The sequence below is a fragment of the Lipotes vexillifer genome, unplaced genomic scaffold (assembly GCF_000442215.2).
Source record: "Lipotes vexillifer unplaced genomic scaffold, Lipotes_vexillifer_v1.1 scaffold418, whole genome shotgun sequence".
NCBI lineage: Eukaryota > Metazoa > Chordata > Mammalia > Artiodactyla > Lipotidae > Lipotes > Lipotes vexillifer.
Window position 1 is genome coordinate 5,093,997 of NW_006798629.1, and position 13,328 is coordinate 5,107,324.

Below are 13,328 nucleotides of genomic sequence, written 5' to 3' on the forward strand. Positions count from 1 at the left end.
CAAACACATGAAAGAATGCTCAACATCATTAATCATTTGAGAAATGCAAATCAAAACTACAATGAGGTATCACCTCACACCAGTCAGAATGGCCATCGTCAAGAAATCTGGAAACAATAAATGCTGGAGAGGGTGTGGAGATAAGGGAACCCTCTTGCACTGTTGGTGGGAATGTAAATTGATACAGCCACTATGGAGAACAGTATGGAGATTCGTTAAAAAACTAAAAATAGAATTACCGTATGACCCAGCAATCGCACTACTGGGCATGTACCCTGAGAAAGCCATAATTCTAAAAGAGTCATGTACCCCAACGTTCGTTGCAGCACTATTTACAGTAGCCAGGATATGGAAGCAACCTAAGTGTCCATCGACAGATGAATGGATAAAGAAGATGTGGCACATATATACAATGGAATATTACTCAGCCATAAAAAGAAACGGAATTGAGTTATTTTAGTGAGGTGGATGGATCTAGAGTCTGTCATACAGAGTGAAGTAAGTCAGAAAGAGAAAACAAATACCATATGCTAACACATATATATGGAATCTAAAAAAACAAAAACGGTTCTGAAGAACCTAGGGGCAGGACAGGAGTAAAGACGCAGATGTAGAGAATGGACTTGAGGACACGGGGAGGGGGAAGGGTAAGCTGGGACGAAGTGAGAGAGTGGCGTGGACTTATATACACTACCAAATGTGAAACAGATAGCTAGGGGGAAGCAACCGCATAGCACAGGGAGATCAGCTCGGTGCTCTGTGACCACCTAGAGGGGTGGGACAGGGAGGGTGCGAGGGAGGGAGACGCAAGAGGGAGGAGATATGGGGACATATGTATACGTACAGCTGATTCACTTTGTTATAAAGCAGAAGCTAACACACCATTGTAAAGCAATTATACTCCAATAAAGATGTTAAAATAACTTTTAAAAATAAGTGCTTGTACTTACAGTAGAATAAATTGGCCCCAAACAGTGTAAGAATTAGTTCTGAATAGAACAGTGAAGCCACTCTGGACAGAACTGGCATAGGGGACATTGGAAAGCTGTCCTGGGAGCCTGTCACCCTGCTTCTCCTCCCTGCGTCCTACTCCATGTTGAGAAGAGGTCTCTTGCACTGTTACCAAATAGGTATCTAACCATGCAGCCATCTGTTAAAACCGCCTTAGAGCAGGGAAATAGTAGAGTGATTCACAACCTTCCCAGAGGGGTTGGCAGCTGTATTCCCAAGTAAGTCTAAATCCTTACCATTCAGAGTGTGGTCCATGGACCCAGCTATGTAGTCATCCCCTGGGAGCTTGTTAGAAGTATTGACTCTCAGGCCCCACCTCAGACCTGCTAAATTAGACATTCTCCAGGTGATTTTCGTGCATATTAAAGATTGAAAAGAATTAGTCTGAGTAAGGTTAACGGAATACCAAATCAGAAATGAGATTTCCTATAGATAAAGCCAGCTTCAGAAACATCCTGGTGTGAACATGTTCTCCTAGTGGGTGATGGGTAAGTGCTTTCCATGCATGAACTCTGCTCTTAGGACATTTTGCATGTATTAGCTCCTTTAACCCTCAAAAGACTCTGTGAGGTCAGTTCTGTAATTATCGCCCATTTTACAGATGAGAGTACTGAAGCACAGAGAGGCTGTGTTTAACTCTCTTCTGCAAAAAAAAGTTACTGGTCATGCCTGGACAATCGGTAATTTCTGCCTTATCAGAGCCCAGAAAAATAAAATGGAGTAAGAAACTAAGATCTTTTTTTTTTACTTCCTCAGTAAAAATTATGAGAGGAAGTTGAATAAGAAGAAACTTCTTTCTCTAGATTTTGTGAGCTTCACATGTTCTACTTGTAAATTGTTGTTTATAAACAATCCATATCCCCTGTCCCACCCATGGCAAGCATGTGATTGGAGTTAATTATTTTAACTGCCCACACCTGACTTCAAAAGGCTATTTGGAACACTGCCACATGGAATGTGGATTTATTATGTAATTGGTCAACTTGAGGGATTTGCTAAAAGACAATACAGCAAATGTTTGCATGGAAAAATAATTTTCTCCCTCTATTTTATCCGGTGGCCCTGTCCTGCAGCTCTTCGTGGGCTGCTGTGGGGAACAGGTTCAGATGGTCCCTGTTAGTGATCAAATGAGGGAGAGTGATCAGAGAGCCCAGCTGGCAGAAGCCTGGCCCATGCCTCACCTGGCCAGGCTTATTTTAGGGCAGGCTATTTTTAACCTTATTAGAAGGCAGTATTCTTTTTTTTATTTTGGTAAAATGGGCATAAAATCTGCCATCTTCATCATTGTTAAGTGTACAGTTCAGTGGTATTAAATTCTTTCATTGTGTTGTGCGTCCATCTCCATAACTCAGCCTATCCTGTAAATTTGAAACTGTACATGTTAAACAATAACCCTCGCCTTCCTTTGGCCACCCTTCCTTTGGCAACCACCATTCTACTTTCTGTCTTTATGATTTTGACTACTCTAAGTACCTCATATAAATGGTACTGTATGTAAATACCATACAGTATTTGTATTTTTGTGACTAGCTTAGCATGGCTTCAAGGTTCATCCACATTGTAGCATATGTCAGGATTTCCTTCCTTTTTCAGGCTGAATAATATTCCATCCTAGGTACTGACCACATTTTGCTTATCCATCCATCTGTCAGTGGACACTTGAATTACTTCCACATTTTAGCTATTATGAATAATGCTTCGGTGAACATGGGTGTATAAATATCTCTTTGAGACTCCCCTTTCAGTTACTTTGGGTATATACCCAGAAGTGGAATTTCTGGATCATTCGGTAATTCCATTTTTAATTTTTGAGAAACATTTATACTGTTTTCCACATCAGCCTATACCATTTTACATTCCTACCAGCAGTGTACAAGGGTTCCAATTTCTCCACATCCATACCAACATTTGTTATTATCTGCTTTTTGGATAGTAGCCATCCTAATAGGTATGAGGTGGTATCTCATTATGGTTTTGATTTGCCTCTCCCTGATGATTAGTGATGTTGAGCATCTTTTCATGTGCTTGTTGGCCATTTGTATATCTTCTTTGAAAAAATATCTTTTCAAGTCCTTTACCCATTTTTTAATCAGGTTGGGTTTTTTGTTTGTTTGTTTTCATTGCTATTGAGTTTTAAGAGTTCTCTATATATTCTGTGTATTAATCCCTTATCAGACATATGATTTGAAAATATTTTCTCTCATTCTGTGGGCTGCCTTTTTACTGTGTTGTGCACAAAAACACAATTTTTTTGATTTTTTTGTGCACAGTTTTTTGATGCACGGAAAACTTTTTGATGCCCAAAATTTTTGTAATTTTCATGAAGTCCAGTTTTTCTACCTTTTCTCTTGATGCCTGTGCATTTGGTTTCATATCTAAGAAATCATTGCCAAATTTAACGTCATGAAGTTTTGCTCTGTTTTCTTCTAAGTGTTTTATAGTTTTATGTCTTACGTTTAGGTCTTTGATCCATTTTGAGTTAATTATTTGTTTATGGTGAGAGATAAGGGTCCAACTCAATTCTTTTGCAAATGGATATCCAGTTTTCCCAGCACCATTTATTGAAAATACTGTCCTTTCCCACGTTGAATGGTCTTGGCACCCTTGCAAAAATTATTTGACCCTATATGTGAGAGTTTATTTCTGGTTCTTTATTCTGTTCTGTTGATCTATATGTCTGTCTTTTTGTCAGTACCATGCTGTTTTGATTACTGTAAATCTGTAATAAGTTTTGAAATCAGGAAATGTAAGTCCTCCAGATTTGTTCTTCTTCAAGATTGTTTTGACTACTCAGAGTCCCTTGAGATTCCATATGAATTTTAGGTTGAATTTTTCTCTTTCTGAAAAAATGTCATTGGGATTTTGATAGAAGTTGCATTGACTCTGTAGATCATTTTGGATAGAATTGACATTCTAACAATGTTAAGTCTTCTAATCCATGACCTTGGGATTTTATTTCCATTTATTTCTCTTTAATTTCTTTCAGCAATTTTTATGGTTTTCCACATATAAGATTATATCATTTAAAAACAGAGATAGTTTTATTTCTTCCTTTCCAATTTGAATGCTTTTTATTTCTCTTTCTTGTGTAATTGCTCTGGTTGGAACTTCCAGTGTTGAATACAAGTTGTGAAGGTGGAACATCCTTGTTTTTTCTACTCCTGATCTTAGAGGAAGAGCTGTCGGTCTTTCATCATTGAATATGATGTTTGCTGTGGTATTTTTATGTATGGTTTTTATTATGTTGAAGTACTTTCCTTTCACTAGTTAATTGAATGGTTTTATCATGAAAGGGTGTTGAATTTTTTTAAATGCTTTTTCTGCACCAATTGACATGATCATGTGTTTTTTTCTCATTTTGTTAATGTGGTGTTGTTCACACTTTCATATGTTGAACCATCCTTGCGTCCTAGGGATAAATATATACATATACATACATATATATATATATATATATATATATATATATATTATATATATGTATGTATATATATATATATATCCTTTTTTAGGTTCTTTTCCCTTATAGGTTATTACAAAATATTAAGTATCTAAATGTCCTAGTCTTTAATGTCTGGCTCCCCAAAGGGGAGAAAGAGAAAAATGAAGTGGGGCATAAAGGGTGCAGGCTGTTTAAATCCACTGGAAGTCACTTCATCTGGAGAGGGAGAAGTTTGCAGTAATGGAAGGAGGTGTGACAATGCCCACCCTCCTCTTTGTCTGCACCTCTGTGATCAGAAACAGCAATCAGTGATCAGCACAGATCCCTGATATTTGAAGGGCAGGGTCCTTTTTGCCCACTCTGGCTCCCACAAGCTGCATGCAAGTTGCTTTAAGAACAAGGGCACAGCTGCCTGCCACAGGGCTAGGGGGTGGGGTAGCCCCCAGGTAGCTCCTATTGTGCTAAGAGCTGAAATGGACTGAAATTAACTACAATCTACCCTCCATGCCTTCCCCAGGAAGTGGACAGTCTTCAGTAGACTCCAGCGTTCCAAAATAGTTATATCAGGCAGATTCTGCTGGTGCAATTATTTTATAGGTGGGGAGACAGATTTCTGGTGTTTCCTACTCCCCCATCTAACCCAGGGCAGTATTCCTTAATGTAGTTGTTTTATTCAGCTTCCTGGAGGAAACTAAAGTATGAAAATTCATAAAGTACTGTCAAGTTTAGGTTTCAGCACCTTTGTTCTAGGCTATAACAGGCCGGAAGGAGCATCACCCCATTATAGCATGACATGGGGAGGAGGGAAGGGCCTCCGTGCTTGTTATGAAAACCCATCCTGTGAGGAAGGACAGCTCTGGTGTCCACGGGTGGTATGCGTCTCAGTGCTAGGACAGCACTGCTTCAGTGGCTGAGAAAAAAAAAGTCCGCTTGTGTAAGTTCTGCTCCTAGCTAGCCACCTAGCCATATTAAAATTTATTTATAAAAATAAGGGGTTGAAATATATTATCTCTAAAGGAAATTCCAGCACTGAAATGATATGAGTTGCTAAATACCTTAAGCTTTGAGTTTCAGTTCAAAATTTCTAAAGGCCTTTTTCATTCACATTTTACATGTTTGTTTACATCCTGTCTGAAAATAGGAACTGTTTTATTTACTGGGGAAATTTGATAACCATCTTTCCATTTTTGTGTCTTTAAGAATCACATTCTTTCTAGGCAACCCATGAAGAACAGCATCCAGTGATGTTCCCACTTTAAGTGCAGAGAAAGGAGCCATTACCCTGAAAATGCTGCTCAGGGCTTGCATATTGTACATTGGACAAAATATTATAATCATTTACTTTTCCACAAATTATTTCATTTAAGTTATTCTTACTGCTTAGTGTTGTTTAGGGAACAGATTTGTTTAGACTACAGTGTTGCTTACAGTTTGATTGGGAATCAGTTTTGGTAATTTAAAAATATTAATATTTCCTTTTTCTCCTTAGTAATCACCTACCTTTTACTTTTTTGTCTTATTTTCTCTCTGTTATATTATTTGAATAATAATTTGATTTGATGATTACAAAAGTATGATCTGATTTCACTGTAGAAAATACAGAAAAAATAAGATGGAAAATGACCTATAATCGCACCGTTTGGAGAATAACCAATATAAACAGTTTGCTGAATGTCTTTCCCCTTTTTTCCAAAAACAGAATCATTCTTTACCTACTACTTTTCTGGTCAGTATATATGTTATTGTTAAATGTTCTCCTGTGAGAACATTTAATTTCAAGTTGCATAATATTCTGTGCATCAATGTGTACCACAGGTTACCAAGTCCCCTGTCATTAGACATTTCGGATCTGTGTCGAAAGGACGAGGAATTTCCTGGGAGTTGTTTTTGCCCGTGTCCATAATTCCTTGGAATAACTTTATAGAAACTATATTAATAATCTAAAGACAACAAAAGGAACATTTACTGAGCATTACCATTCACCAAGCACTGTGCAAAGCACTTCATCTGGAATATCTCATTTAAGTCAATCCCCAACAGTCAGCTGTGATAGGGGTTATTATTATCCCCATTTTATAAACAGGAAACTGAGGCTCAGCAAGCTCGGCTCTCGGGTGGGGGTCACAGAGGCGGTCCGTGCAGGTGTGGTACACAATGATGCTAGGGCTGCCGACTGTGCCCCAGCTCGCTCCCTGCGTCACACGCCCAGAGCACTGATTTTTATGCTCCTGAAAAGCCTCCTTCGTGCTCCTCGTCTGTGTTTTCCAGTGGCATCTTCCTCTGCTGACACCATATGCTCCGGCTCGGGTTCCATCCACACCATGTGTGTATTTTGCCCTATGTAACCACAGCTTCCTCAGAACATCTGAGGCCTTCACACTTTTTCTCCTCGAGACTTTCCGTTTCCTTCACTTCCCACTCCTTCTTCACCCATCTGCTCGATAACGACGCGGTGTCTCTCCTGTTCTGGCTGCTATATTTATCCTGTTCCTGCTGCCTGCCAGTCGGTGTCGGTTGCCTGTCTGCCACTCTGCAATCTGAGGATACCCGGCTCGGAAGCTCAGCGGAACTCCACCCTGGTGCCCTTCCTGCCCCACTTTTCTCCAAACCAAGCGCGCCGGGGTCGCCATTAGTCCGTGGACAAGGACCCTGCTGCCGCCTGTGCGATCACGAGCAGGGCAGCGTGTCAGGGCAGTGGGCACCGCAGTGCGCACGTTGGGCCCCAGCCCCCGAAACCTCAGTATGTGAAGCAGAAATAATAGGGACGGAAGGGAGGGAGGGGAGCCTTCCTGCCGGTCCTCCACTCCCGCTGTTCTCCACGCCCTCCTCGACTCAGTGACAGGCTCTTTGCCCGTGTCCCGAACTTTTCTGACTCTACTCCTTTGTCCACTGGGTACCTGCCTCCTAAAACATCATCCTTCGTTCCCTCTGAGCCAAGTCCCCCTTCTTCAAGACCCATCAAAAATGCTGCCTCTTCCAGAAAATCTGCCTTCATTTCTACCTCTATGGAGGCCATCTGCCCTCCCCATAACTGTGAAGTTTTTTTTCATATCTGCTGCAAAATTTCCCTGACCCCCCCCCCCCCTGGCTTGACGTATAGGTCTGACCTCCTGCTAAATTTGCAGAGGTTGGAATACATGTCTCTTTTGTTATATTTCCCACAAGGGCCAGCACAATACAAATGAATGTATTTGTTGAAAAAATTAATGAATAAGTGAATAAACAATAAACTGCAAAATCTCATCCTGTTACTAACCCAGAAAGAACACAAAGATGTTGAAGCATTTAACAAAATTGATATATATAATCCATATATTATAAAGCAATTTAAACATTTGAGACATATAACATGTGAGTGGAAGTGTAATGGTGCGTCAGCTATTTGGGGGTGAATGGTGGTAGAAGCACCACTTTTAAAAAAGCAAAAAATTCAGAAAACATTTCTCCAGATACAGTCCAAGCAGAAATCATTCCGCAACCTAAATGGAACACAGCCAATCATACCTGAGTGCTTTTGAAGGAAAATAATTTAGTAAGCCATTTGGGGTTAGGACTTAACATTGGAAATGGTGAATTTCTCCTAAATGAAACTTGAGATACGAGGTTGTTCCTTGTAAGTCCTAGTAGTAGTCAAGCATAAGAAAGCATATATATACATGGGGAAATAGGAGTAGTGGGCTAAGTGACTTGGGTTCTGAAACAGCTTTGTCAGCCTTGGCATCACTTCCAGAGAACGTGGCTTACAGAGGAGACCACGTTTCACGTAGGACATGATGAGAGGTTCTACCTCATAGGTTTATTGTGAGGATTAAATAAGTTCATGCACGTGAAGCGCAGGGTCAGGCATATTATAACCACTATAAAAGGTCTAGATGACGGCTGTTTTCCTCTTCTGATGGGCCGGCCCTCATCCTTGGTCCTTTTCTGCAGGGCTGCCAGGTCCATCTGGTGCTGTGTTGCACACGTGGTCTGCACACCACCCTACTTCATAATCCTCCATCAGTTTCTTGCCTTACACATCAGTTCATTATCCAGAACTTACGACAGTAATGGGCTCCCAAGCCCTAATTCATCTTTCTGGGCTGGACCACATAAAAGTTTTAAACCAAGAGTGAATCATAGACCTCTGCATTTAAAATCCATTTTATTGTTTTGACCTGATAAAAAAAATGTTTAGAAAAAGAATAATTGCCTTTATGGAGTACCTGTTCTGTGCCAGACACTCTCCATGTGTTATCATTTGGTTCTCCCACCAATACTGCCAAGTGGGGCTGAGGGGACCAAGAAATTGAGGAACTTGTTCAAGATTACACAGCCAGTAACTGGTAGAAAGAGGATTCGAACCCAGGTGTGTCTTCCCCTGAATTCCACCCTGTTTCACCATCCTCCCTCCTGTAACAGAACATGTATGTGAAAGTAAATATAGTAAGCGTTTCTCTTCATGTCTTATTTATACATAAAAATGACACTAACCGGTTGTTTTTTTTTGTTTTTTTTGTTTTGCATTATGCGGGCCTCTCACTGTTGTGGCCTCCCCCACCGCGGAGCACAGGCTCCGGACGCGCAGGCTCAGCGGCCCTGGCTCATGGGCCCAGCCACTCCGCGGCATGTGGGACCCTCCCGGACCGGGGCACGAACCCGCGTCCCCTGCATCGGCAGGCGGACTCTCAAGCACTGCGCCACCAGGGAAGCCCCTAACCGGTTGTTTTTATAAAACCTCAAGGCAATTAGCCAAGCATTTGTTTTTGATTACAGAGGACCATTAATGAAAACAATTGACTAAAGCTCTCAGTGTCTGAAGCATGTTAGTCCGGAGGCATGTGGAGCCTGAGAAGCTAAGACAGAAATGGAAAGTCAGTTCTCACAATTTTAGAAGCTTGATTCTCGGCTCTTCTTTTATCTGTAATTATATGAAAGAGTGAAGAATAAATGACAAGCCACCCTTTTGCCTCCAAGTGATGCCATTTCTATTTATAAAGTCTGAGTGATTGTTGAAGGGCTTAGGAATATTTTAAGATTAAGCAAACTCTAGAGAGATCATACACTGACTTTCAAACTTTCAAACGGAAGAGGTTCTTGCGCCCCTCAACCTCTTTCAACCAGAATGCTCCTCTTATCTCACAATTGGGCTTTAGTGTCAGCTTTCCTTTGGGGGAAAAAAAAAAAAAAGGGTTAAATTAATGAAAACTGCCATTTTCTACAGAGCAGATTCCATTTGTATTGAGGTTTACTCAGGATTTTGGCAAGCAAGATGCTCTTCACTTGCCATCAGTGTCCTACGCAAAAGTGCACGCCTGGAAGACTGTGTCTTATATCCCCCGTGTGCTCATCCAGCACGCGCTTCCGGCTGCCGTGCTCTCGGGTCTGCCCCGTACGCTTGTTCAGGTTGTGCACTGCGCAGTTCAGAGGGCGCCAGTCTCAGCCCATTTTCCTTACAGTCATGTGCCTACCAGCACTGTAACGCGTTTGGAGGAAGAGACCCCCTTGAGCTCCGTACTTCCCTCCAGCTGTCAGTGCCTCACCACCCACAGGCAAGGCCTGTGTCCCCTCCAGCTCTTGTTCCCTCCCAGCTTTTAAAAAGAAAACAAACTGAATACAATAAATCCATCGAGGTAGGAATGACTGCTGGGGATTAAGGCTCCCAAGGGCTTTTGTATCTTATAAGAAGTGATGGCTTAATCCAAACTAAACTAACACATAGAGTAAATAGACAAGAGGTTTTTAAGCCAGGAGGTGGTACGTTCCTTGTGTCCTTTAGTCCATTCCGGGCTCTCAGCACCCCAAATGGTAGCCGAGTGCAAGGACAGACTCTGGCCATACCTGGGTCCCCTTCTTTCGAAAGACTTCCACGAGCTGGCCTCAGTACAGTTTGAGACTCTTTCAGTTGGGTTTGTATCTGTGACACATTGAAAAGGTGACTTGTTCCATAGGAGGGACAGGAGGCTGGGATCAGGATTCCCAGGGCAGTTATTCTTACTTCTTTGTAAGACTTTCGTGTACTCTCCCTCATCCTCTAGTTTATATACCTTTCCTATTCCAGCTCCAAGCTTGTAAACTCCTTGGGAGCAAAGTATCTAACTTCTGCCTTCTCCAGAGGGTGCCAGAGTTAGGCCCAGACTGGGTAGAGGGTTACTGAAGTTGACATGACTTGTTAATGGCAGGGCCAGGAATAGAAGTCAGATTTCCTCGTGCCATATACCACTCTAGTGTTCTTCCCATTCCACCGCCGTGTCAGTTATCTGTGGCTACGTAACAAACCACCCCCAAACCCCGCTCCTCGAAACGCCATTGTTACTTCTCATAGGTTTACTGGTCAGGCATCTGGACGAGGCTGGGTTGGGCTGCTCTTCTGTTCCACGCGATGCTGACTGGGTTACTCATTTGGCTGGCTTCAGACAGGTTGAGCTGAAGGGTCCAGGAAGACGCCATTCACGTGTCTAGAACCTCACTGCTTCTCCTGTGGCCTCTTTCTCTCCATTTTGTCTCTCCTCCCGTTCAGTATCCTAGCCTGAGCTTCTTGACAACTAACTATGGTAGCCCTCTTCCTCTAGTGAAAGCAGGAGTTGGCAGGCCTCTTACACTAGCCCCCAGCTGGGACAGTTTGACCTCTGCTGCATTCTCTGGATCAAGGCAAGTGACAGGCCAGCCAGGATTCGAGGGGAGGAGAAATAGACACTACCTCTTGATGAGTGGAACAGCATGTACGTTGAGGGAGGGAAGGAATGGATGGTGGCCATCTTTGGAGACGAACCACAACCAGTGTTAACCCACAGATGTAGCCTTCTTTCTGTGATTCCTATAGGGTCCTGATAGAACGGGGAAACTCAAGTTTGTGCAGACACAAAGGAGAAAACGGAGAAGAATGCCCTGAAACCACCTACCCAAGGCCCCAGTAATCATTCCCTGTCTGAGCTCCTCCTGGTTGCATTTGTCTTTACTTAGTATCAGAAGAGAGGCTGCTTCGCCTTGTGGGATGTATAAAGTACATGGTTCATGCTTGTGTAATCCTACAGTGGGCATTTCACAGTAATTTGTTTTTAGAGCTATGGCTGTGTCTGTTTTCTGCGTCAAGCATTTAAATGCATATTCCTAAGGGCTCAGCCTCCAGGCAGCCGTTAAAAACAGTGCTTTTCAGTGCTGCATATGTGTATTGCTTAAATGTGGTACACCTACAAGTAACCTTTTCAACTGTTAATTTCCATCTATGTGTCAAATTATATTCAGTCTCTAAGAAAAAGTATCTCTTGGGAGGTTTCTCTTCCCTTTTTTTTTGATGACACAGAGGATTCTTAATGTGAAAAGAAAAGTGTCTAACACTGGAAAATCAATTTGCTAGCCTCGTCCAGCTTTGAGGATTAGTCTCTTTCTCTGAGAAAAACTCCCTTAATCTTCGAAATTTCCTTGGGAACTTTTTTGCATGTATTCCTTTTCTTCTTAAAAAAAAAAAAAAAAAAAAAAAAAACGCCAAAACCCACATTGTATCCTTTGGTTACAGTTAGATTGTCTTTTACCGTTTAGATAATTATCCCACCCAGGGTATTTTTTTTCCTGGAAACAGTCAAGTAAATACAATCCTCTAGTATCCTACCAAGAGAGGAAACGTAAGAGCAGCTAATTAAGGGTTGTGGGGACAGAACTTTTCCAAGTGCTTTGGGAAATCTCACGTTTTAAGAGATTATCATTGTCTAGAAAATGATGAGATTTGTCTGACACAAATGGAAATCTTTGTTTTCTCAAATGTGTGTGAGAAAATGTAATGGTCTTGTACCAGCTGCCTAAGGAGTAGGGTCCACTGAAATCCCATTTACTCTCTCAATTTGTGTGGCTCCGTAGTTACTGAAGATATTTTATGTACTTCTGTAATACGAGTTTGTATGGGTAAACACTTACACGTGGCGCAAAGTTGGCATTCAATTAGAAGAAGTCCAGATTTTTTTAAACCTCCACTTTACCCTTAACTCTGGTTTGTTGTTGGTGGCAGTAGTGGGTTTGCTGTTGTTTATTTGTTGCTTTCTTTTGTTCTGTCTAGGGCTGAAAAGACACTGTGGCTCTTTAACAGTCCAGATCATTTGGAGGACTTTGGGGATTTTCTTTGATTTTTTTTTTTTTTTCATTTTCATATCTTTGCTCCCTTCATTTTAGGAAGAAGAATTAGAAGCCCAGATTTCCCTCCTTCAAGGACAGTTGAATGACCTGGATGCCATGTGCAAATACTGTGCGAAGGTGATGGACACTCATCTTGGTGAGTGAAGTACTTTGGCCCTGGGCACGCTTGACAGTCGTGACAGTAATAGCCCAGCCGCGAGGACCTGTGCTGAGCGTTTTATGTGAATTATCTCATGTAACCCACGCAGCAGAGCTGCAGTAGGTGTACGGTTACTATCCACCTTGTGCACATGAGGAAACTGATGCACGGAGATTAATACAGTTTCCTCAAATTATAACACCAGTGAGTAGAGGAGAAATTCAAAATCAAGCAGTCTGACTCTAGATTTCAGCTCTTAACGGCTACACTGCCCTTTGTAAATATCTCTCTGCCCCAAACCAAAATGAAATATTGAATTTTCAAGATCAGACGGTCAGCTCTACTCTTGTGCTAACCTGCCTATCATCACTCATGTGATGATTATTTTGGCAGTGCTTTCGTTATTTTTTTAAGTATATTTTTTTTTTTAAGTCCCTTGATTCATTTTATTTTATTATTATTTTTTTTAACATCTTTATTGGGGTATAATTGCTTTACAATGGTGTGTTAGTTTCTGCTTTATAACAGAGTGAGTCAGTTATACATATACATATGTTCCCATATCTCTTCCCTCTTTGTCTCCCTCCCTCCCACCCTCCCTATCCCACCCCTCCAGACAGCCACAAAGAA

At 41.6% G+C, this 13,328-nt stretch overlaps 1 protein-coding gene across 1 annotated transcript in view; it reads left to right on the forward strand.

Annotated features, from left to right (window-relative positions):
* The window catches only part of TBC1D5 (TBC1 domain family member 5), a 358,157-nt gene that overhangs the window by 315,342 nt on the left and 29,487 nt on the right, over positions 1-13,328 (forward strand). Inside the window, exon 18 of the mRNA XM_007470644.1 lies at positions 12,596-12,695. Coding sequence (XP_007470706.1) covers positions 12,596-12,695 — 100 coding nt within the window. The remainder of the gene's footprint in view (positions 1-12,595; positions 12,696-13,328) is intronic.